Source organism: Guillardia theta, assembly GCF_000315625.1.
Source record: "Guillardia theta CCMP2712 unplaced genomic scaffold GUITHscaffold_65, whole genome shotgun sequence".
Lineage (NCBI taxonomy): Eukaryota > Cryptophyceae > Pyrenomonadales > Geminigeraceae > Guillardia > Guillardia theta.
This window is the reverse complement of record NW_005434609.1, coordinates 446,540-469,566: the sequence shown is the minus strand read 5'-3', so window position 1 is coordinate 469,566 and position 23,027 is coordinate 446,540. Positions and strand designations below refer to the sequence as shown.

The 23,027-nt window shown below is 50.1% G+C and overlaps 8 protein-coding genes across 8 annotated transcripts; 3 read left to right on the top strand and 5 right to left on the bottom strand.

Moving 5' to 3' along the window:
• Positions 1-134: 134 nt before the first annotated feature.
• Positions 135-1,092, bottom strand: GUITHDRAFT_142617 (hypothetical protein; the record flags this gene model as incomplete). Its single annotated transcript, XM_005827679.1, has 2 exons — positions 135-178; positions 201-1,092. The coding sequence occupies 2 exons, from the start codon at positions 1,090-1,092 to the stop codon at positions 135-137; spliced, it is 936 nt and encodes a 311-aa protein (XP_005827736.1).
• Positions 1,093-5,298: 4,206 nt separating this feature from the next.
• GUITHDRAFT_154070 (hypothetical protein) lies at positions 5,299-6,112 on the top strand. Its single transcript, XM_005827678.1, has 5 exons — positions 5,299-5,601; positions 5,650-5,724; positions 5,772-5,858; positions 5,911-6,015; positions 6,063-6,112. Exons 1-5 carry the CDS (start codon positions 5,422-5,424, stop codon positions 6,078-6,080), a joined length of 465 nt encoding a protein of 154 aa, XP_005827735.1. The 5' UTR covers positions 5,299-5,421; the 3' UTR covers positions 6,081-6,112.
• Positions 6,113-6,629: 517 nt separating this feature from the next.
• On the top strand, positions 6,630-8,662 carry GUITHDRAFT_113284 (hypothetical protein; the record flags this gene model as incomplete). The annotated part of the gene is made up of 15 exons (XM_005827677.1): positions 6,630-6,726; positions 6,781-6,880; positions 6,931-6,986; positions 7,039-7,263; positions 7,309-7,402; positions 7,452-7,554; positions 7,647-7,706; positions 7,770-7,817; positions 7,870-7,911; positions 7,969-8,041; positions 8,084-8,187; positions 8,233-8,307; positions 8,351-8,413; positions 8,462-8,511; positions 8,557-8,662. 15 exons carry the CDS (start codon positions 6,630-6,632, stop codon positions 8,660-8,662), a joined length of 1,296 nt encoding a protein of 431 aa, XP_005827734.1.
• A 160-nt stretch (positions 8,663-8,822) lies between these two features.
• Positions 8,823-10,005, bottom strand: GUITHDRAFT_142615 (hypothetical protein; the record flags this gene model as incomplete). Its single annotated transcript, XM_005827676.1, has 7 exons — positions 8,823-8,952; positions 8,997-9,142; positions 9,351-9,383; positions 9,433-9,497; positions 9,547-9,675; positions 9,763-9,826; positions 9,880-10,005. 7 exons carry the CDS (start codon positions 10,003-10,005, stop codon positions 8,823-8,825), a joined length of 693 nt encoding a protein of 230 aa, XP_005827733.1.
• Positions 10,006-11,655: 1,650 nt separating this feature from the next.
• On the top strand, positions 11,656-12,105 carry GUITHDRAFT_75327 (hypothetical protein; the record flags this gene model as incomplete). The annotated part of the gene is made up of 3 exons (XM_005827675.1): positions 11,656-11,697; positions 11,746-11,967; positions 12,016-12,105. 3 exons carry the CDS (start codon positions 11,656-11,658, stop codon positions 12,103-12,105), a joined length of 354 nt encoding a protein of 117 aa, XP_005827732.1.
• A 2,603-nt stretch (positions 12,106-14,708) lies between these two features.
• Positions 14,709-18,217, bottom strand: GUITHDRAFT_142613 (hypothetical protein; the record flags this gene model as incomplete). The annotated part of the gene is given in 12 exon segments (XM_005827674.1): positions 14,709-14,760; positions 14,813-14,962; positions 15,103-15,170; positions 15,346-15,402; positions 15,422-15,726; positions 15,793-15,883; positions 15,916-15,969; positions 16,437-16,736; positions 16,787-16,816; positions 16,880-16,976; positions 17,023-17,138; positions 17,210-18,217. 12 exon segments carry the CDS (start codon positions 18,215-18,217, stop codon positions 14,709-14,711), a joined length of 2,328 nt encoding a protein of 775 aa, XP_005827731.1.
• A 2,244-nt stretch (positions 18,218-20,461) lies between these two features.
• On the bottom strand, positions 20,462-21,100 carry GUITHDRAFT_142611 (hypothetical protein; the record flags this gene model as incomplete). Its single annotated transcript, XM_005827673.1, has 4 exons — positions 20,462-20,575; positions 20,708-20,770; positions 20,877-20,918; positions 20,987-21,100. 4 exons carry the CDS (start codon positions 21,098-21,100, stop codon positions 20,462-20,464), a joined length of 333 nt encoding a protein of 110 aa, XP_005827730.1.
• A 722-nt stretch (positions 21,101-21,822) lies between these two features.
• On the bottom strand, positions 21,823-22,183 carry GUITHDRAFT_60244 (hypothetical protein; the record flags this gene model as incomplete). The annotated part of the gene is made up of 2 exons (XM_005827672.1): positions 21,823-22,038; positions 22,097-22,183. Coding segments are annotated over 2 exons (303 nt in total), but the record flags the coding sequence as incomplete, so codon positions are not given.
• Between the last annotated feature and the right edge of the window lie 844 nt (positions 22,184-23,027).

The window sequence follows — 23,027 nt, the reverse complement described above, 5'->3', positions numbered from 1 at the left end:
CATACTTAGAAAGCTATTTGAAGTATACAAACCTCTCGCTTGCAGCTTCCTTGGCGCCCTGGCGGCTTCCCCTACACCTGGCAAACCCTAAACCCTAAACCCTTCGACGTTTTTTTTTTTTGAGACGAATGCATTTACCTCTGGTTGGACTTGCAAATACGAAGGTCTTCCAAAATGTCTGTGGCGATTTTCGACGTTACTGATGTTCAGTAATCCAAGAGGGATCCCATATTGTACCAAACGGTCGTAGAATTGTTGGCCAATGTGCCCAACAAGGAGCGAGTGGAAGTAGAATGACTGCATCAAACTAGGATCTCCAACCAGGTCGATAATATTCAGCATAAGCGTTCGTAGCCTCACAGGAAGGGTTAAACCGATTTGAAAATCCAGGTTTTCAAGTTTGTCAAGTTCTTGACACTTCAGCATGGTGCTTAAGAGGTCCCATTCTTCCATTACGCCTATCCATCGTTCTCTGTCATCTGCATAGGCAGGATCGCTGTAAAGGGTATTGATGACGACTGATGCCTTTTTGACGAATCTGTCGCATTGTTCACCGTTCAGCTTCCTGCTATGAGACTTCTCGGTGAATTGGACATTCACTCCTTGCTCTTGTAATTGAAAATTGACTGTCGCGACCTTTCTCATCTGCGCCGCTTTCTCTTGAAGGCATCCAATAATCATGTTCGTCGTTCTTATGAAAGCATGAAACGAGCAACAAGCTGCTTCGCCGCTGCATCTGTCCATTTCGATCAAACGAATCACTGGGATCTTTGTTCCCATCTCCATGATCAACTCTGGGTCTTGCAGATAATTTTGGAGTCGAGTCTGATTTTCTTCAGCTAATAACTCTTGGAATTCTCCTTCCGAGGTGTCGAACATTCGTTCGAAAGCATCGGGACTTTTCAACATTCTGTTTAACAACTTGATGCCCTCCGTAGACATGTCCAGTCTTTCACAAACTTGGGACAGAGTTTCGTTGGAAACGATTGTTTCGATTTCGAAATATTTCCCAGCCTTGTGATCTTTGAGGAGTTCGTTACAGTGGAGACAGAACTTGCCCTCCTTGTCGGTCATTCCACCAATGCCGTACATATTCCATTGCCCTTGCAAATCAGATCTCTTGACGAACTCCACTTGGATAATCTTGTCAGGCTGACCACCTGCTAATGTCTTTTCAAGTCCCCCGACTGCTTGATTGTTGTAGATGTGAATACCTTTCTCCTTCAAGAGATCAATAACTTCATCATATCCAGCTCTCACAGTCCTCTGAAAAACCTCAGGACTGTCTCCATATGGAATGTAGGACATCGTCATAAGGCACGATGAACTTCTAACGAGTTTTTGCCAGAATTTCCATTCTTTCCTCGAACAGTCTACGCCGTAAGGGAAAATGGAAATGGTGACTTCAGTTGCCTTCTTAGGATTGCCAGCCGAGAATGTCATTGTTGCACAGTCATAGTTGATCGTGATAACAAGGCGATGCTTCCCGTGAAGTTTGAAGATATCAATCCACTCTTCGACAAGTTGAAGAAGGCCGAGGCAATGTGTTCCATCTGGCAAACAGAACAGTTTGAATCTTTGGCACAACGCATGCTTCTCTTCCACTCCGAAGTAGTAACCCGTGATATTTTTGGCATGGGAATAAAGCAGCCAGCCATGCTATCGTTTGCACGACAGAATCCTTGGTACTGCGATTTCGTTATACCGTTTGCTGTCAGGGCAACTGCTGCCTCTCGCGCGCTCGGCATCATTTGCCTGACCGCAGGTTTCAGGCAGTTTTGAAGCTCCTTATTCGTGGCAAGTTCATTTTTTATGACTGTCTTGAAGGCTTGACTGCTCAGAATGCCTTCAAAGAACGTAAGGCTATCGTATTTCGAAGTTTTGCACTTCTTCTGCTTTCGAGGCCCCTCGGCCGCTTCCTGTCCAGAGTCATCCTCACACTTGTGGTGAAATAGATCAGCAAAATGTCCCCATTTCACTCGACAATTGGCCTTGTGTGACGCAAAGTGCCGATCTACCTTCTTCGTGACCACATCTAGAAGGGGGCCTCATCAGTGTCACCCTGGATCTTCTTCAGAATCGCTGTTTTCACTTTTGGATCTTTGATAGCATCGTAACAAGCCGGAATTGGTTCATCGGAGTGAGGGGAAATAATCCCTTCGCGTTTGGCTTCATCCACATGATGACTAAAACCTCTCTGCTCCTCAGACTCTTGTAAGATTCGAAGCAACAACTCAGGAGATCTACCTGCATCCCAGGTGTTACAAAGATTTGCATTTTACAAATGATCTCTTTTCAAACCTATGGCCTTCAGGCAAGCATTGACATTAGGTTGTCCCTGCCATTTTCCTTGTTTATAGAGGAAGCCCGCTCGACTTGCCAGAGACTCCCAGGTGAGCAATTCCTCCGATGATCATCCAGGGTAATGGTTTGCTTGCTTCGTCTGCAGGAACTTCCTTGCAAAGGTGGGGATGACGAATTTGATAGATTTGGTCCTGACATGATTAATCAACGTTTCAATGTTCAAAATCTTAAGCCAAATTTCAAGATCACACTGGCATGTGTCTCAACTTGTGCCGTGGCAACTTGCCTCTGGGAAAAATTCAAATCCCTGAAATAGGGATGGGTGGGGGACAGGGGGGACTACCCTACCCCCGTTTTGTGAAAGCACTAGCAGAAAAGGACCCGGTGGCTTCATTCTTGTACCAAACCCAGAAACACAGTACACATTGAAATTGAATCAGGTACCAAAAAAATTCGAACATTTGTATTGTATTTCTAAGTCTTTTCTACTGTGTTTCCAATTTATATTTATTTTATGATTATTCGTATCTTTCTAAAACGTTTTCGCAGCCTTAAAACATGTCGTCTGTTAAAAGTGTCGAGGGGAGTGGGGTGGTCTTGAAGGTTTCCGCCCATGCCAATTCAAATACCCCACCCCCTATTACTCAATGATAATGGGGGTAAAAGGGTGCTTCTGTGCGAGGGCAAGTACCCGTATAAGTGCAGTCAAAAGTACCGGTCATGAAAAGCGCTAATCAACAATCCTGGATTTTCATATTCCGCTGCAGCGCCCCTAATCCCAATATGCTGAGTCGGATCAGTCCGATCTCTTCGAAGTTGACATACACCGAGGCGATTCATCTTCTTAGCTTCCTCCATCTGCTGCATAAACCAATCTCTGGATGCATCGCTCCATCCAGACAATGCGCTCCCGTCGCGCCTGCTGACATGTCGAGCGGATGGCTTCTGCGATAGCGTCGGGGTGCATCCCGGCCTCTACAGCCTTCAAGGCTTGCAAGCCTGAGCTGTCCTGCTGTTAGGAAAACGCTTCGTTTTCATCATTATACCAAACCTTTGCTTGCAGCTTCGTGAAATAACCGGCGCTGCGTGAAACCGGCGCTCCTAACCAAGCAATCCTAGTGCTCTTAAGAGGCGCGCGAGTACTCAGTCAGAAGAGTTGCCTCTCCTCACCTTGGCCTTCGGTTGCCTCCTACCCGGTTCTCTCCTCGACTCTCCTGATTGTCCTCGTACTGATTTTAACTTAACTTTGAGTAAAGCTCCTTACCTGGCGAGAACGCGCTGCCCCTTCTTCAACGCGGCCGCAGTGCCTCACTGTCAGGCTTGCTGCCCGGGGGCCCGGGCCCCGGCTGAAACCGGCCCTCTGAGGGGGGCTTGTCAGGTCTTCCCACGAGGCCTCGTGGAAGCATGCTGTCTATGGGTCGCATTCTAGGGGTGATGTCGCTCCTCCTTCGCTTGGAACGAGCAGATCAGACGCTCTTCTCTTCTCCTCCCACAGATCAGACGCTCTTCTCTTCTCCTCCCACAGATCAGACGCTCTTCTCTTCTCCTCCCACACGTTCATCTCCTCTGATCATGCTAAGCTTGTCTCAGCCAAGTCCAAGTACGAGGGGATGCGCCCAAGCGCTATGCCTGCGCGGGGGACATGGAGAGTACGAGAAGAAAATTGCAGGAGAGGATGTAGCCCTGCAAATGCTTCTCAATCGGACCATGGAAATGTCAGACATCATATCTTCCCTGCAAAATCCCAACGGAAAGGAAGATCTAGATAATGAAATCCCCCAGCAGTTTGTAGAATCCTTACCTTATCTTCGTTCAAACGTGCTTCCTTTGTTCCGACATGCGGTATGTATTTAAGGTTCCAAGGGACTGAGACTGAGCCTTTGATATGATGCAGGTGCAGGATATCATAAGGTACAAACCGGACAATGCAGCTCTCTGGCTGTCAAGATGGTTTTTGAAGCAATCCAAAGCAGAGGACACCGGTGAACAGGTACAGGAGAAATGTACAGACAAGCATATGGAAGTGACAGAGGGCTCGAGTGCAAAGTCATCGCAGAGGATGTCTCCTAATGATGGTTTAGACCCTGTGCGAGCCGAAGGCCCTGCGTTGGCTGATGACACGGATTCGGAAACCGTTGGTGTTCACCTAGAAGACTTGGGCTTCTCTATTCACAACTCTACACTCGTGCAAATGAACAAGCCAGCGGCTGCACCTCAACCCTCGCAGGAATATGGTGGAGATCACTTGAACGACATGTTCCAAAAGGGATTCCTAGATCGCTTTTACAAGGAAAACCAAAACGAATCTGCAGAGGCTGGGAAACCAATGAATTTTACGCCGGCAATGGCATCTAAAAGTTGCGAACAAACAACTCCTGAAGTGCACGAAGGTACGGTAGAGATGCTGGAGGAGATTCGGCAGACTCAAAGGAGACTTGAAAGCATGATGCAGTCAAAAATGTTCGATGAAAGCAACCACGGCGAGATTGACGAAGGCAACGAGGGCGAGGACGAGGACGAGGACGAGGACGAGGACGAGGACGAGGACTCTTTCGATGGTCTGACCTCAAGAGAAAAGGCAGAAGCAGACGAAATCACGCGATCAGTGCAATTGGCAGATCAAAAGGCCTCGAACATGCCATTAGACGGGGTTTCACCTGACCCTCCGTCCCCGATTAGAGCACAAAAAACAGCGCAAGGAAAGCGTGTGACAATCGACACTGCAGATCTATCAAAGCCCAAAACAAATGTTAGCACAAGCAATGGCAAGACAGCAGCCCACGTGAATGAAGGCAAGTATCCAGAGAGAATTCTTGTTCCGCAACGCCGTAAGAGAACGAAAATGGACTTTGAATATGATGATATTGAACCCCTTGGAACAAGTGCTTGTTGGAAAGCAAAGACGATCAAGTCAAAGAAGCGCTGAAGTGTCTCGTGGGGAGATATTACATCTCTCTAGCTCAATATCATCATATTTTCAGTGGTTGCTAAGCTTTTTGAGTGATTTCCTCGTATGTTCTGTTCTTCTATTTGCCTTGTCTCGGAGCAATTCCTTGTTCTGTGGGAAACCTTACGATTTGAACAGATCTAAATGAGATAGCGAAGTTGTTGGATGAAATGGTTGAAGTTCTAGACAAAGAACAGGCGGAAATTCTTGCCAACAACTCTAGCACAGAAGCGGTTATTAGCAAAAAGACCATTACTTCACGCCAACATGATCAGACTATTCAGCCAGCTTCAGAGCAAAGTTTAACAGCCAAGACACAAGACGCGAGACTGCTGCAGCAACAGCTCGAGGTGACCAATGTTGTGTAAGCAGCATGTTGATGTCTGATACTTCAGCAGGTTTCACCAGAAGAGTTGAAGCAGTTTGAAGAGGAGATGGGAATTGTTGGGGGAGTCGTGAAAGCGAAAGTTTATGTACTTGGCTTACCGTCACGATGCCATAATAGTGACGCGACATGCAGAGAAGGGGACCGTCTAGCTTTCCAGCACCGCAGAGTGAACTGAAGCCGTGTGATAGTAATTCACAGCCTGTGCTTGGCAACACTGAGGTAGGGATCTAGGGGGAGCACTTGCCGTTGATTGATTTCATTGCCCCACAAGGCCCTTGCTGTCCCTTCCTTCACGATACCGGAGAACGCCACCCAACAAGAGAAGGAGCAGCGGATACAACAGATGCTACATGACATTGATGGCTTGCTGAGTCATGTAAGTCACGTCGTCCTTGTCTTATGAACATGACGCTTTTCTTTCAGCTTGAGATGAATTCATGATGTTACCTTCGTTTCATAAAAGTTGTTACCACAGAGTGATGGAAACCGTTGTTCTTCTTGCTCCTTCCCAACGCTTGCTCTTCGTTTTATTCTTAATATGCTCATCCTAAACTTCTTATCCTGTATCCTCCTGAATCTCACCTCTTGATACATTGCAAGATCAGAAAGCAGGACATCGCCCCCTCGTCATCGATGGGCGGGACGGAGGGTGCACGCCTTTCGAAGATGCAGAGAGGGGGGAGGGGGACGAGGAGAGGAGGACGAGTGCGTGCGATAGGCAGCAAGGAAGAGCAAGGGGCGATGGGGAGAGGAATTTCAATTAAAAGTCTTGTAAAATCTCTGGGAGGGCGAGGGGAGGGAGGGGGGCAGAGCAGGGGGGAGAGGGCGAAGGCTGTGATGGAAGGAGAGGGGGCAGAGGGTAATGGCGTGAATGGTGTGAGGGAACAAGGTGGAGAACCTTGGATGGTACAGGGTCGTCATATGGTTGTTACCGCCTTTATGTCAAGACTCACATTTGAACTGTCTCAGAAACTGTAAAACGTTGCCAAGATGACGGAGTTCTGGGTCTCGAAAGCGAAGCATTGGTGCAAATACTGCAAATGCTGGATGAATGACAGCAAGATGGCTATCACAAAGCATGAGAGTGGTAGGAGCATGTGCAATGGCTAATGAGTGGACATCAAACTTAACATTTTAATAGGCGACCGACACAAAGAAGCTGTTGCGAGATTTGTCCGAAACAACCGCGAAAAGAAGCGACATGAGGAGATCGAGAAGGCACAGATGGAGAAGGAGATGAGGTGGACTAAGCGTGTAGCATTAGAGTAGTCTTGCTGATCTTTTTGCACAGAGAAATTGAGAGGAAAGCACGAGAGCAGTTTCTCACAGATGTAGGGATCGGTACAGGTCTGTCGTCTTTGTTTGCAGTCTTGTGTGAGGTCTGAGTTGTTTCCTTCAGCTAAGTTTCATCCACAAGTGCATGTTGCTCCAGTGAACGCGGCAGGCAGAATGAATGTTTCCTCAGCCTTCTTTCCAGCAGACGCAAATTTGAGAGCCCAGGCTCCGCCACCTCCACCACCGAAACCAACTGATCGACATCCAAATGAATCAGTCTTTGTACCTACTCCGCTGCAGAAGACGACCACAGAAGATAAGGCATTGGCAGACGAACTCGCAAAAGAGGGTAAACTTGCCTTACGTGAATGATTCATTTGATCTTGTCTACAAGGAATTGTCTTGGAGATCGATGAAGAAGCACAAGATGAGCAAGGAACGGAAGGCAGCAGCACTCATGGTCGTACACGAACCAAGAAACGAGAGATGTAAGGGTGCCCCAGTCCAGAACCCGACGTCTCATGCTCGCTTCTTCAGATGGTGGGAATACAAGCCGGTAGAACAAGATGCCGACAAAGAAATCGAGGAATTGTCAAAGATAAGGAAGCCCGGAAGCAAAGCAGAGAACAAGCATGAAAAGGTATTTGGTCCTTTCCCCTCCAGTCAGGTGGGTTTAGCCTCTTTGCATGATTGCTGTCGTTGTGCTTTCCCTTCTTTTTAGCAATTTGTCAGATGGTCTCCTGGGCGAACGAAGGGTACTTCTCGTCTGGTCTTGGTGCGCTGGTGCGCAAGGTTGGTGATCTAGAACAATGAATCAAGACTCAAGGCCCTCCTTGACTGACATGAATGTGATAGACCACTGCTTGCGGGACTTTCAAAATCTCGTCGTGGGAGAAGACGATTGTGAAAAAAAAGAGAAATCTCTGTCTTGAAACAAACTAAATGAATCTGTCAGGATTTCGACTCCTACGAGCTTGAGATGCTGTTCAACGGTCAGGTCGGAGTCTGATGATGTCGATACAATTGTCTCGAGCTGAATTGCTTTGTTCGACAGGAAATGAATGAAAAGAAACTATTGAAAATGGAGAGCAAACGCAAAGAAGCAGAAGTAACAACATCGACTGAAGGTGCGCAACTTGCAGCTCTGACTGATGATGACACAAGTTAAGAACAAGAGCCCATCCGAGTGCCACAGCTGGAGGTTGGCTATGGCAAGTGGGAAACAGTTCGTATTATCAATGTGGAGGAGGAACGGATTCAAAATGACCTCAAGGTGTCTGGTCTTGTTCTGCCAGGATTCGTGACAAGGCGTGCGCAGGTCAAGCTGATGGAAAGTCAGCAGAAGAAATATTACGAGCAGAAAGTTGACCACGACAGCGACGAGGAGCACAACGTGCGACTTGTGAGCCGCTTGAAACGCTTTGACACCCATGCAGGTGTTCAGTGGAATCAGAGATGACGAGGCTGAAGGGATCTTCAAAGTAGAGGAGGAAGAGACAGTGATTACAAATTTCAACAAGAGCTCGCGCATGTAACGATGCAAGCAGGGAGACATCACAGAAGAAATAGCCAAACCCGGTGTCGTTCAGTTCAAAAGGTCTGCATCAACAAAGAAAATTTCAACTTTGACGGTTGCCACCAGGGGACGCGAAGGCAAATCCAACTCCAATAAGGTTAACTTGCTTCATGGCCACATCAAGTATTTGAAATCTTTGACAGCGAAATTTTCGAAGGAAAACAACAGATAGCAATGACGATTAGCTTCCCAGACAACAATGTGTTGAATAATTGAATCGCTAACCAGGATAATCACGGTTTGTAATCTCAGCACTGAGTTCGATCGACTCTTCCCTTAGTTAATCTGTCTTGGGGCCAACAGATGGCATAGCTGAGGCTCCACTCTCACATCTAGTAGTACTTGGAGGAGTCAGTGTTGGGAGCGTCGGGCCAGCGGGGCCACTTCAAAGCTCCTCCAACGGCACTGATGGGGCCAGTGCTGTGCATGCCGTAGGTGATGTAACCGCCGGTGAGGGGATCCCTGTGAACGATCAGTTCGACATGCCCGGCACTCGTCCCGCGCACCTCTGCCATCCGTTGTCGTAGCCAGAAGCAGAGCCGGCAGTGCAGCCGCTGATGCCAGAGCCGTTGGGGTTGCAGCCGGAACCAGAGGCGCCGCCCCAGTACTTGTTGTTGTCGGTGTCGTTGTTGGCATACGACGAGTTGATATGCTTGGAGAGGGGCATGGCTGCAACGAAGCTGTTAATTTCGCCTTCGACTGAATCTGCCATCCTCACTCTCAATTTGGCCTCCGAATGCTCCAGCACGAAGGTTGTCCATGTTGGTGGTGTCCGTCCACAAGGCGTGGATGGCGTAGTCACCATACATGCCCTGATTCATGAGTCAACAAGCAGCAAAGCTAAACATTCGTGAACATACGCGTCCTCCAACGACGAAGTCGTCAGATGGAATCTGAAGGGAATATCATCAAACACAAGTGCAGATGAACGAAAACATGAACCTGGTCGGTCCTGAGGTACTGGGAATGCTCGAACCAGTTGCCTTGGTTGATGTCATCTCCATTGCCTGAGCGGGGCAGCGTTATGTCATGATCTTGACATCCGATTCTGTTAACCGAAGATGCCGTCGGATCCATTCACGTCACTGCCTGTCACGTTGTCGATGTGGTTGTGACCGAAGTCATGGATGAAGCCGCCGACACTGGTGCCTCCATTGTGAAGGTGATTGGTAAGCTCTCCACCTCCTGAGACATTTCCAACACTAGTACACGCAGAGGTCAGTCATTATTCGTCAATGATTCCGAAACTAAGAAATGCACGGATAATACAACCAGACGCATACCCGATGGTCCCAACCTCGTCGGTGGAACTGGTTCCGGCATGGTCAAGGCCATTCTAAGACGACACAAAATCACAACGATCAAGAGGAGTCAAGATACTCAACTTACATTGGTGTTGCCATTGGTAATGCCGATTTGAGTAGCTCCGAAGTCGACATGGAGCTGAGTGAAGTGGTGAATGAGCTCAAACCTGCAGCCTAACGTTAACACCGCCAAGTCAAGCGCAACAACCATAATCCCGCCAATCACCGCCACAAGTTTCCTACATTGCGAACTCCGGATGAGGCGGAGTTTTTGGTCATGAAATTGAACCTCTGTACCAAGAGAAGTTTAGTCAACACCGAAAATAGAACATCAGTACTAAAGTACAGAACTTGCATGTCGAAGTGAGAGGGCAACAACTTTAGTCAACTTGTATGACCATTATACAGCCTAGGTCCATTTCTTGGCTCGACCGTACTAACCTTTACTCATCACCGATCTCTTCCTGGAAAGGTTTTTAGCTGGACAAAAGTCCAATAATTCAATTTTTTGCCCGACAACTCACCGTGGCATGCCACTCGGCTGAGTGGTGTTCTTTACTCACACGAGTCACTATCCCCGGCTTTTTAACTTAACTTTGAGTAAAGTCTCCTGATTGTCCTCGTACTGATTTTTAACTTAACTTTGAGTAAAGAAGATCACAGAGTCACTCACAGTACAGGCTGCCGCGGCGGCCCGGCGTGGCCTGGCGGCCGCGCCCGGTGACCGCACACTCAGGCTCAGCTGCCACGCCGGGCCTTCACCGTCCACAGTGTCACTGATTTTTACACCGTTGCTGAAAGTTTTGCCGTCACGGCGTACGGTGCCGGGGACCGTAACTCAGGGCCCACCGCCAACGTGACCGCCGCTTCCCGGGCCCCGGCTCCCGGCACTGCGGCAACTCGGCGGGCCCGCCACCCCCGGAACTTCGGAACTTGACTTGCACCCGGATGTTCGCCATAGTGTCGTTAAGTAAAAATTGTCGGCCCCAGTAGGTTTGTGCCGTTAAAGAGGGTGTTTGCTTTTTCACTAGGGTCTTTAGGAAAAGTTTATTTCCACAAAACATTTAAAAATTATAAACAAATGTAAATAAATATTTGAACAATAGTCAAGTAGATTTAAATATTCTAGAAAATCCGAGCATGCCTATTCTCTTCGCGGAAAACGGATTAGAAAGGTTCTCCCCAGAACCGACTGCACTGACCGACCTGCCCTCCTGCATCCTGCATTCTGCCCCTCTTGCGCATACAAGTTCAATCTCATGTCCCCAACGTTATACATCGACTTCGCATGATCTGAGCCTCACTTTTGATAGGACGATCCTCTCTTCCTCCCCTGGTCTCTTGTGTTGTTGCTCGCTCGGAACAATTTTTCGTAAACATACAGCATTGATTCGTACAACTTGTTATTGCGAAAGCCGTTAGCGAATATGATCCTCAAGACTTCTGCAATGTTTCTAGATCCTTTGTCATCCTTCTGCGTGAATATCCGACCAAGAAGATGATTGTTGTTCATGTTTTGCCTGTCTATTACCGTATGAGCGGATACTGATAACATTTGTACAGACGTGAGCGGAGAATCTGATATTTGAGCTCTGTGATGGTAGATCATTTGCATGAATCATCTGTTATACGATCATTCTGATCTGTTTGCCTTCTTGGCAGGTTTTCATGCCTTACGTCGGTTGGAAGATCTGAAGGAGCAGAAATGCTTTGTTCCAGGCAGATGAACCGGTCCGTCGGGATTCCCGCAAGCACTTATCTCTCGTTCCCTTCAATGTCAGCCGCTGAAGCAATGCGAATGAGTGCAAAAGAAATGCAGAGGAAGGAGGAGGAGCTGCGGAGGTTGGACAATGAGAAGAAAATGAATCAGAAGAATGGACAGAAGGCCCCTTGGACTCCTGAGGTGAAAGTTTGACTGTCATCGTTTGATTGTTGCTGAGAATGAGATTAGGAGGACGAGGAGGTCAGGAAACTGGTAGATAAGCATGGAGACAAGTCCTGGGTCCTCGTCGCCTCGTTCCTTCCAAACAGAACGGGCAAGCAGATCAGAGAGCGGTGGCATAACCAGCTCGATCCAAACATCATGAAAGGTCCATGGACCGAGGAGGAGGACATGCTGATCATGGAGGCTCAAAAGATCCACGGAAATAAGTGGGCAGAAATTGCCAAATTGGTGTGATCAGAGCGATGTCATGGTGTGACATCTGAGATGTGACTTCAGGTTCCGGGAAGAACTGACAACGCGATCAAGAACCGTTGGAACTCAACGATCAGAAGGAAGATGCGAAAAGAAAAGAACATCGCCATGTAAGCTTCTTCTTGATCACCTGCTCAAAGTGTTGATGAAAAGCAGGGGAAAGCTGAACCCCGATGGCACTCCCGTCAGATGCTCAAAGAAGAAACGAGATCGGTGAGCGTACAGCTTTGGTTCCACAACAACCTCACTCAGTGTTCACAGCGACATGATGGAGAAAAGTTTCAGCATGAGCGGAGCCAACACTATGCTCCAACAGACGCACATGCATCATCGAAATCCTCCCAACGGCTGGGGAGCAAGGACAGCAAACATTCCTACTCATCCCCCTCATCCTTACTGGATCCCTCCTCATGCCCATCATGCTCATCCACACGCCTCTGCCCCTGCCCCTGCCCCATCGCCTGCTCTCTCTCTCTGCAACTCCTCCATGTCTTCTGCTGCGAAATCCGGCCCAGGACCAAAGAAGAAGAGAAAAACAAGCAGCGCTGCCACATCAACGGCTGCGCAGAAGGGGGAAAGCAGCATGTATGGAAGTTACAGCTTCAGTCATGGCGGAATGCAGTCTGCCTTCTCTATCGTTGAGATGGACAAGAACATCAACTTTCAGCTGAGCAAGAAAATCACAACTGTTCCTAACCCCAAAACAAGCCAGTCAACCGCTGAGAACAGCTCGACGAAGGTGAGAAGAGAGAGGTGGACTCTTAGAGGGTTTTGACTTTTCTGCAAGAAACCGGAGGTATCAAAGAAGAGCGGGCAGTCGAGTCAAATGGCTCCCATCCTTGATATTACCAACACGGCATTCCTGGTTCTTGAATTTTTCGTACCCCCAATGCCTCTGACAAGCGCAGCAGCAGCAGCAGCAGCAGCAGCAGGGTATCACTGACGGCATACATGACAGCAACAGCTCTCACATGTTGCCGCCGTCATCCGACAAGTCAGGAAAACAAAACAAGAAGGCAGCTGGTGAGTCATTTGACTACCAACGTGTCTGAACTCACTCGCCTTGCCAGCAAAGAAAGCTCCTGCGACCAAGACTGTCAAGACCGAGGCAGACCCGCTAAAACCTGGTAGAAATGAGAAAGTTTCTGTTGACGTGGTGATATTCTATCAGCTCCTGATGAGACCAAACGCATCAATTTGAAGATTTTCGACGACGAAGGTCCTTCTCCGTCTTCTACATCTTCATCCTTAGTTATCATCGTCATCGTCATCAAACTCTCAATCACATCAATCATTTAGCCGACCTTCACACATTTGTCTGCAGGACTCGAATCATGCGAGCTAGGAGGAGCGCTGGTAACTGAGATGGAGAGGATGCTATCAGACACGCATGCTGCAGGTTTACTTTCCCCCGTCCTCCTCCTCCCTCACCCCCTCTCCCTCCTCCCTCCACTTCTCGCCCCACCTGACTCTGCGATCCAGTGCCCGAGTTGTGCGACTCCTTTGACGCTCCGCGATCGGACTTAAACTCTTTCGATCAGGTTAATGCAGTTATATACAGAGGGCGAGAGGAGAGGCTGACTTGGTGCAGGTCACGGCCTCGGAGTTCGAAGACACTCACTTCAAGCTTGAGAGCGACGAGCTTGGCATCTGTGACGTCAGCGACGACGCGTGGAAGAAGGACATTGGAGAAATATCGCTGGACCTGAGCGGGAGTCAGGTAGAGAGGGACCAGGACGACATTCTTGTTCTTATTTGTTGACAAGGCGTCAAACATGTCATTCGGAGGAGGGATGAGGGACGAGATGGCGCTTCGAGAAGGCGAGGACGAGCAGTATGGTTACAGGTGAGGCAGATGGTGAAAGAGCAAGTCAGTGACGAGGAGCAGGACTTTCCTGGACGATCTTGACACCACTTCCCCCCGCACGGCTCACAACTCAAGTTTCAACGCTAAGAGCAAGCTGCTCTCGACCCCTGAGAGCGTGAGAGACTTACCCCATCTATCCTCTCAGCTCACCCTCTGCTGCAGAGCTCACTAATCTCCAACTGGAGGGAGGGATGCAGGGAGGCCCTTTCTCCTCCCGTCTCAAGCATTCTTGAGGTGACTCAGTCCCGGACATTCCCCCCTCCCCCCCCCCCCCCCGCCCCCGTCCGCCCGCTCTCTCCCCCCCCAACACACAGACATCTTATCCCCGTCCTCGTCCTCGTCCTCGTCCTCGTCCTTCTTCCCCCTGCCTTCCATCCGTCGGCAGCTAATGTTACGTTGAATGCAGGGACAGCTGAAGGGAAGGCGATCGACAAAAAGAATGATCCGGTCAGCCGCCAAGGATGCCAAGCGAGCATCATCCTGCAGGTTTCTTCGCTGGTCCCTGTCTGCTGACATCTCCTCCTCTTCCCCCTCCCTCCCCCTCTTCTATCCTTCTCTCCTCTCCTCTCCTCTCCTCTCCTCTTCCTCCTTTCCTCGTTCCTCCTCCTGCTCATGCCTCTAGCTCCCTCCTCCTCCTCTTCTCTCCTTTTGTTCGCTTCCGCCTCCAGTACATCTGCTTGCAATCCTCGTGACGCTTTCCTCTCAGTTCGCCTCTCACGTTCTTCAACGCAAGTCCGCAGCCAATGTTGATGACTCCGTCCTGAGAGGGCGCGAGGGTGTGAGATAAGTAAGCCTTGGGTGTAAAATATCCTCTGAGTGAATAAACTTAATGTGTTTTACTCCCTCCTCTTCAGCTGCCGAATTGCACGGGAAATTGCAGGAAGGAGACAGGAACAGAAATCCTGAGAGCGAATGTAAGAAGAGACAGCAGGGAGCAGAATGGTTTGCGTAGACCTCTCAAGCTCCATGTACCGCTGAAAACATTCACGTCCTCCCTCCTCGTCTCCCATTTCTCTCAGCGAATGCCCGAGAAGCTTCCAGCTGGAGGAGACGCTGCTGTCGCTCGCAACAGCCCGACGAAGAAGATCAGCAGCTTCGCGGGGACTGCGAGGAGAGTGAACAGGCGGATCGAAGGGAGTAGGAGGGGGGCAGCGAAAACGACGTGAAGTAGTCTAAAGGAAGTTACTCAGGGAATCCAAGGCAAACACGGACTAGGGAGGGAGCTGGAAATGGAGAGGCTCTACCTTTCCTTCGTTTGCATCTCAGCTATCTGCACCAGAGCTCGGACATGCTGGGGATCGAGAGCGATTGTCTGAGATAAACTTGAGGTGAGCACAGGGGAGGAAGTGGAGGAGATGAAAGGAAAGGAGACAGACATCGTACAAAATGTTGAATGTAAGCGAGAGAGCAAGGGAGAGGGCGACAGCGAGGATGAAATGAGTGGGACGAGAGGACGAGGACGAGGACGAGGGGAACGTGACGGAGACCTTGTTGAAATATTCAAGCGCTGCATCGGGTTTCCCCAGCTCCTTCGCGATGAGCCCCTGAAAGTAGCCAAGTCACCTGCTCCTGCACGCCTTCCTCCCGTCCTACCTGAAGGAAAGCGACGTCTGGGAGGAAGGGCGACAACCTCTTTGCGATTGCGATGGTGGTAGTCGCGTGCTCAAGCTCTCTCTCCAGCACGTATGTCTCAGCGCACGCCACCCACAGCCCTGCTGTCTGCACGTTGCAACCTCCTCGCCCGGCCTCGACGTCCTGCAGAAGGCGCTGAAAGTGGACAAGCGCGTCTTGGGAGGAGGTGGAATCGCGTGCGAGAACAAGGTCCTGTCGGCTAGCTCGGTGAATCACATCGAAGAGAAGCTTGAGTGCTGCCTCCCAGGTCATTCGTATGTCATTCGTATGTCATTCGCAGGCTCTTCCACTCGTCTTCTGACCTTGAGGACGTTGCATGCTCGCGGTCAGAAGCTTCACATGCAGGACCTGCGCCCAGAGAACAAGAGGACCGAGTGCTTCCGCTAATAGAAGCTGAGACGAGAAGAGCCAAAACATTGATAGACCTGAAGGTGTCGCGAGCGCTTGATCCATAACATCAAGTGCGAGCTTCTCGTTCCCTGATATACTTCACGTGAGGAGGAGCAAACGGAGAAGAGGAGAGGAGAGAAGAGTAGTAGAGTAGGGTAGAGGAGTAGAGCAAAGAGGAGAGGAGAGGAGAGGAGAGGAGAGGAGAGAAGAGAAGAGGGAAGGATAGCAGAGCAGAGATGAACCGTTGGACCACAAGACCATGGCAAACAGACAAGCAAAAGAGAGCGACTCCTTGTCCTCTACGTCCATCCATCCCATACAGTCTGTAAGAACTTCTTCCGCCCTTTTCATCTTCGCACTGACGTGTCAAGATGTCTCTCTCTCCCTCCCTCCTCTCTCCCGTTTCTTTCCTCCTCCATTCCGATCCTCGCATTCCTTCTGCCTCTCTCAAGTTCTCTCCCTCTCCCTTCTTTCCCTCTCTCTCTCCCTCTCACCCTCTTCCTCCAACCCTCCCCCCCCCCACCCCCCCACCCCCCGGCTATCTCTCTCAGCTCACCTGATCAGACAAGGCAAGCGCCAACGCCTCGAGCACGCGCAGTTTGACGTCCATAGGCTCCAGCCCCTGCGCTTCTTCCAACAGCTTCACGCTCTCTCCACACACTTTTCGCTTCTCCTCGACATGCGCAAGGCAACCCCCAGGAGCGTTGGAGCAGGGCAGCATCCCTTGCTTCAGACGGAGCAGGTTCCCCACCACGACAGCCTCCAGTGCCTTCACTCTTGCTGCTCCTCCTTCTTCCAGCAGCGCTCGAGCAACTTCGAGCCCCTTACCAACGTCTCGTGGCCTGTGATAGCAAGCCTGTCACATCATCGTCACAACTACAACTCGTTCCAACGCAGCTGTGTCACCTTCACGTACATCAGCTTGCTGATATAGACCTGCATTGAATCCCGGATGTTCGAAGAAGACAAATATTTTCCTGACGACATCAATAACCTGACCTTGTTCTTTGAGTTGAACCCCTCGGGATCCTCTGTTTGCACCTCGGGATGGCCTCTGAGATCATGCTCCAAGGATAGACTCTCCATTTTCAAGGTCCTGATGAATGATTGCACGGCATTCAACGTCGATTCATAATCCTTACAGCGTGAGGACGCCAACAACGAGCAGAAGTACAGTCGACACTGATGGGGCAATCTGAACTGATGATTGCCAAGAGGTTTCGGCACATTTGAGCTCAGCAAGGCTTGGCGGGCATACCTATATCAGAAGAGTAAGACATCAAGCAACACAAACAAGTGGGGAAACCGCCGAGAAAGCATTGAGAAAACATCCAGTGAGCAAGTGAGCATGGCCAACTCGTCAACAGGGCAAGGCAGCAGCGAAGGTCCATCAGACACAACATCATGATCGCTGCATTCGTCCATCATGTCTGCCTCAGCTGCATCGTCTTCTTTCATCGCAATGGAGACTGCAAGCTCAACAGCTCTCGACAGATTCTTCTTCTGAGCTCCCTCAACCAACAGGCCGCGCGAAGGAGCAGCTTCATGCTGCATCAACGCGCCTGCGCACACAAGTCTGGTGAAAGAAGCTCGGACTATCCGTCGGAAGGAGGAACCAAGTTGGAAGTGGCAAGACAGTAAGACGCTCTCAAGCGAATCAATCATTTCACAAATCTCTCCTCGACCGCTACTGACCATGAATGGTCGCATCAAAACCCCTCGCAACATCCGAAGCAGCATGAGGTGGTCGAGGCAGCCCTTTATCGTGTCTTCTTCTTCAAGAATGTCAAGCAGATTTTTCCGCTCTGATCGCACGAATTCTACAAGTGCTCTTGAGCAAACCTCTATTTCTTCAATTTTCCCCAAGGACTGGAGCGCTGACAGCTTTGCAGCATATGCGGATATAAACAATCTCATGCGGTAGTACGTTTCAACTCTGTCTTCTTCCTCTGCTCCATGTGTGTTAAAAATCCTGACTGTCGCTTCCTCCAACCCCTCAAGGAAAACCAGACTGCCCGAATGATCACCCGCACATGTGCCGACGATTCCTCGGAGGATGCGGTTCTCGACAAGGTCTTGTGGCTCGCAGTGAAGTTTGCCGGCAAGGTCGATGTGATGGAGGGCCTGCTGTAAACCGGCTTCTCCTCCTGCATCCAGCATGCACTCGGCTAGAACTGTCTGCTCGTACCCTGAGTTCGGCACTTCCTTGGCATACTTGCGCAAGAGTTCTCGGGCACTGGGATAGTCCCCGATGCTTCTCGCTCGGTTGATCTTACTGCGAAGTTTGAGATGCTTCGGGCGATGGGAGGAGGAGAAGAGCGAAGCCTTGCCCCACATCGTGGTGCTACCGATGATATTTCAAGAGCTTCATGATGACGCCCCTAGTCTGGCAAGGAATTCCCAATCTGATCTACTTGCTAACATGAATGTGAATGGGGCTGTACTTGTTTACAGCCATTCACATACTGATGTGTGCAGGGAGTAAAGCGCTCGCGACCTGCAAAGAGAGTCGAAGGGCTTGGCAGAAATAACATGGTAAATAGAGCAGGAGCAGGAGCAGGAGCAGGAGCAGGAGCAGGAGCAGGAGCAGGAGCAGGAGCAGGAGCAGGATGGGGAGGGCAAGTTCGCAACAAATAATACTCTGAGGCGAACTCGGTTTGACTCATCAATCGAAAAAAAGGGGATGGCAAGAATGACAAGAATAGAGTCTGATCAGACGCAGAGGAAAGGAATGTTTTGCGAAGAGTGAAGGATAGTGAGGGAGACGAAGAAGACGAGGAAATCGAGGAAGACGAGGAAGACGAGGAAGACGAGGAAGACGAGGAAGACGAGGAAGACGAGGAAGACGAGGAAGACGAGGAGGGGAGACGAGGGAGACGAGGGAGACGAGGGAGACGAGGGAGACGAGGGAGATGAGAACTGGTTTCGTACCATGCTGACCTTGTGTTTGCAGGCTCCCGGATCCAGTGACTTGTCATGCCTGGAGCTGCAGCCGAAAATACTCAGACTTCCAAAGCCCAAACAGAAGCAAAACAGAAGAATGAGACGGCAGACTCTCTAGACTATGCGATGCTGGCTGAGCAGCGACTGAAAGAAGCATCGGAGAAAGTGACGAATCTTGAGCAGGAAGTGTCAGTCCAAGCACAGTTCCTGGTTGACGAGAAGAAGAAGAACGGGGAATTGGAGGACGCAATCACCAAGTGCAATGCACGAATCACAAAGGCAAATGAAATGATTGGTTCTTTGATGGAGAAACTTGAAAAGGAGCAGCAGAACAGTAGCAGATTGTACGATGATCTGAAGAATAGTCAAAAGAAAGAGGCTCAAGCAAACTGCGTTGTCTCAGAGCTCCAGGTTTTTTCTTTACACCACTTTTATCCACATCTCTATTGAAACACACATTCAGGATCAAGTGAAGCAACTCCAGGGAGAGATTTCAAGGGTTGAAAACAGCAAGAAGGAACAGGACGACAAGTTGCAGCAAGCAAACAAGGTAAGGGACTTCACTTCTGACAGACAGTAAATGACGTGCGATTGGAAAGCGAATTACAATCTTACGCGACGAATTAGAGGACAGAGTTGCAACTGCTCAAAAAACTGTTGAAGAGAAGACAACAAAAGCAAACAAAATCATCAGCTCCCTTCATGAGCAAATACAAGCGCGAGACAAACAGATATCCGAGGTAGAACAAGCCGTCAAACAGAAAGCAAACAAGATCATTGACGGACTCCACGACAAGATTGCTCTTCTGGAAAAAGTGAATCGTCAGTGCGAAGAAGCGCAAGAAAGCTCGAAGAAAGAACTGGAGACTTTGCGAAGGTCGCGAGACACTGAAATCGGAAAGCTGCAAGAAGACATGCAGACATGGAAGAAAGAATGCTCAGTGAGCAACACGAAAATCATTTCGCTAGAGAAGCGGATCGCTGAATTGGTTTCAAATCTGAGCGAGTCCGAGAAAGCTTGCATGAAGAAGGACGAATGCATCAAAGAACTCAGAATTGCGATAGACAAGGAGAAAAATAATGTGCTCGAGGCTGCACAGGCCACTTTTCGCTGCGAAGAGAAGCTTGAAGAGGTTTCTAATATCTCATTCTGACTCCTCTAATTTACATTCACATCAGGCAAACAACAACATACGGAAGTTGCACGATCAGATCAAGTCGATGAAAGAAGCAGCGAGCAAGTCCGAGGCGGACATCAAGAGCAAGTCAAACCAACTGATCGATTCCCTTTATGACAAGCTCGAAACGAAAGATCGCGAGATCGAGGGTTTGAAAACAAGCTTGAAGCTGGCCAGCCGTGAGACCACCTGAGGCGCCACGGCTACCATGACGGCAGCAGTGCGACACTATTCACCAGAGGAGGTGAAGAAGTATTTTGACACCGAGGAAAATTTCGTCAAGTGCGATTTGGTTGAGAATGAATTGGAGGCTAAGAGTTTACTGCCCGGAAATTACACGATTTCCTAATGTCCTTGAAAGCTCTTGATTCATTCGCGATTCCAAGTACTGATCCTTCCTGATTTGGCGGGCCTCGTCCCTGGAGAAATGATCACAAAAATCGACATGCCAGTGGAGAGTTTACATCATATCCCGCCTTCTTCTTGCAAAAAGCATCCGTTTTTCCAAACTCTGCTGATACGACATGGCCTTTGCCGTTGCTACCTCACCCTCCTTGTGTGCACGAGCTTCTGCCTGAAACCCAAGTTCAGCTGTAGATACAATTTGTCGGACAAGAATGTCTTTCGAGTCTATCTTTCTTGCTCTGCCTACAAGACAACTGTCTCCCTGGATATGTGTGCATTTTTTCATCTCTCCGTTCGTCACCTGCAGAGCCGCGGCCATCATCTTCTGATATCTTGCCTTTGCGGCTTGTTGAGCCCGCAGCACCTTATACAGCAATCACACGTTGGAAGGATCACAGCGTCAGTACAAGTACCGCAGTTGTAACATCATGATCAGCGAAGCTCTCCGTGGCATGCTCAGCGGCGCTCACCATCTTGTGTTCCGACTTGGCTACACGAGCTGCCAAACTAACCTGAGCAGAAAGACGTCAACGAAGCTGTGGTTCCTTCTTTCCTTCACCATGCTTTCTCCTCTCCTCACCTCTCTGCTCGAGTTTGACTGTAACAAGATGATGATCAATGACATCGCTATCGCTAGAGGAAGCGCCATCAGCCCAGAGGCCCCAGCCCATCTCCCCGCCGCCCGCTTCGCCATGCAGTGTCTCTTCACCGAATAACAGACTGAGTCCGCCCCAGAGTCCGCTCTGCGGCCCGGCCGCTGCCCGCCGGGCTCACAGTGTGACTGTCGGCACGCGGCGCGGCAAACGGAACTTCGGAACTTGATCTGATCCGGCCCGTTTGACAGTAGTGAACTTCGGAACGGTTGACAGTACGGTCACGACTCGAGTGCGAGCCGCTGGCTCAGACCGCCCCAGGGCCCTGGGCCATAACTCAGCTGCCGACTCAGCAAGTTTCTCATTCACTGGCGTTGGTCACTCTCCGATTTACTGGCCCTCCTTTGCCAGTGCAATATGAATGGCATTGCCTGTGACTCGATACATCTATGAATGACATTTTATCTACAAGTCTTCGTACAAATGTTGAGCTCCTCCTTTCAAGGGAATCCGACGGAAAGTTTGCTCTCCGGTCTCGCTGTCAACAACTAGCTCTACCAAACTTCCTCCATCTCCATCCCTACCTAACTCGGACGCTTCCCAATCCGCCGCCATCTGCAACGAGTACAAGGAGAGTGAGCTCCATCCTCCATCTCATCACAAAGATCACAAAGATCAGCACCTCGCGGACCCGCTTCACAGTGTCCTGGGATACTTTGCTCTGACCCTGATGGTCTGCTGGGCCCTGCCACATCTTCCTTGTTTCCATCACTCTTGGAGCAGAGGATTCGATCTCGTCTTCCTGCCGATGCGCTTCTTTTACCATCTTGCAGATCTCAGCTCCTCCTCGTTTGATTGCAAGCTCTCTCGGTGTCATTCCGAACTCATCTCGCCGCGTCAAGTCCGCGCCATGTTGGATCAGACTCAGCACGACCTCGGGGTTCCCTTTGATGATCGCCGTGTGAAGGGGAGTGGTCTCCGAATCAGACGATGATGCCACATTGGGATCAGCTCCGTGCTCCAGTAGCAGCTTCACTGCCTGCATCAGCAAGAGTTTGGTAAGCGGGTCAAACATCGACATGGAGCAATAGCTGCACCTCCACATTCCCCTGCTTCACGGCGAGCTGCAGGACGGTCGTGCCCCACTCATCTGAGAAGTTCGTCTCTACTCCCTGCACGAGGAGCTCCTTCAGCGAACCGACGTCCTCCTCCTCTATGGCAGCAAGGACTTCGCCGTTGGACTTGGGCAACATAGCGAGGATATGCACGCGTTTCGAGTTGAATGGCGGTCTTGCAGTATGCAGCGACTGAACATGACGCCTGGATCCACCTACGACATGCAAGTAGCTCCTCAACGAGCATGGGAACCCGCGCCCTTCCTCTATCAACCCCAGCACCAGCGCTCCCACGACCATTACGGCTCCCCTGCCGGCCATGATCCGAGTCCTGGAGGGCAGCAAACGATGCTGGAATAATTGAAAAGGGTCAATGATTTGCTGTCTTCTGCGAACAGCGCACGGGGCATGGCGCCTTTGAGACGCATGTTGTTTGGGGAGAGGGCGACGCGGAGAGAAGCGGAGGGAGGGAGGGAGGGAGACGGAGAGAGAGAAGCCCCGAGCACGAAGAGGCTCCTGCATCCAGTTCGCGCAATGGCAACTGCCATGCCATCATTGCTCGTCTTGGTCGCGGTGAGCGGGTTGTCGAGGCCGCATAGCATGCTGTACGCAGATGCAAGGGAGATGGACGGGATCGAGCATGGGGCCGTCATGAAACCTCGGTCTTCAACACCATTCACGACTTTGAGGATGGGTCTTCTTCACGAAACGTCGCATGGTTCACCTGATGGGCCTCAGCGATGGTTGCCGCTCGTGGGAGGAGGGAGGAGATGTCTGTCGTTGAGAGGAGGAGCCGCGAGGAAACAGCCGCAGGTTGGCGATGTGAAGTCGTTGAAAAGTGTGGATAGCAAAGATAGCAAAAAGAGTGCCGAGAAAGAGCTTGTCAAGGGAAAATCCCCAGGAAAGAAATCCA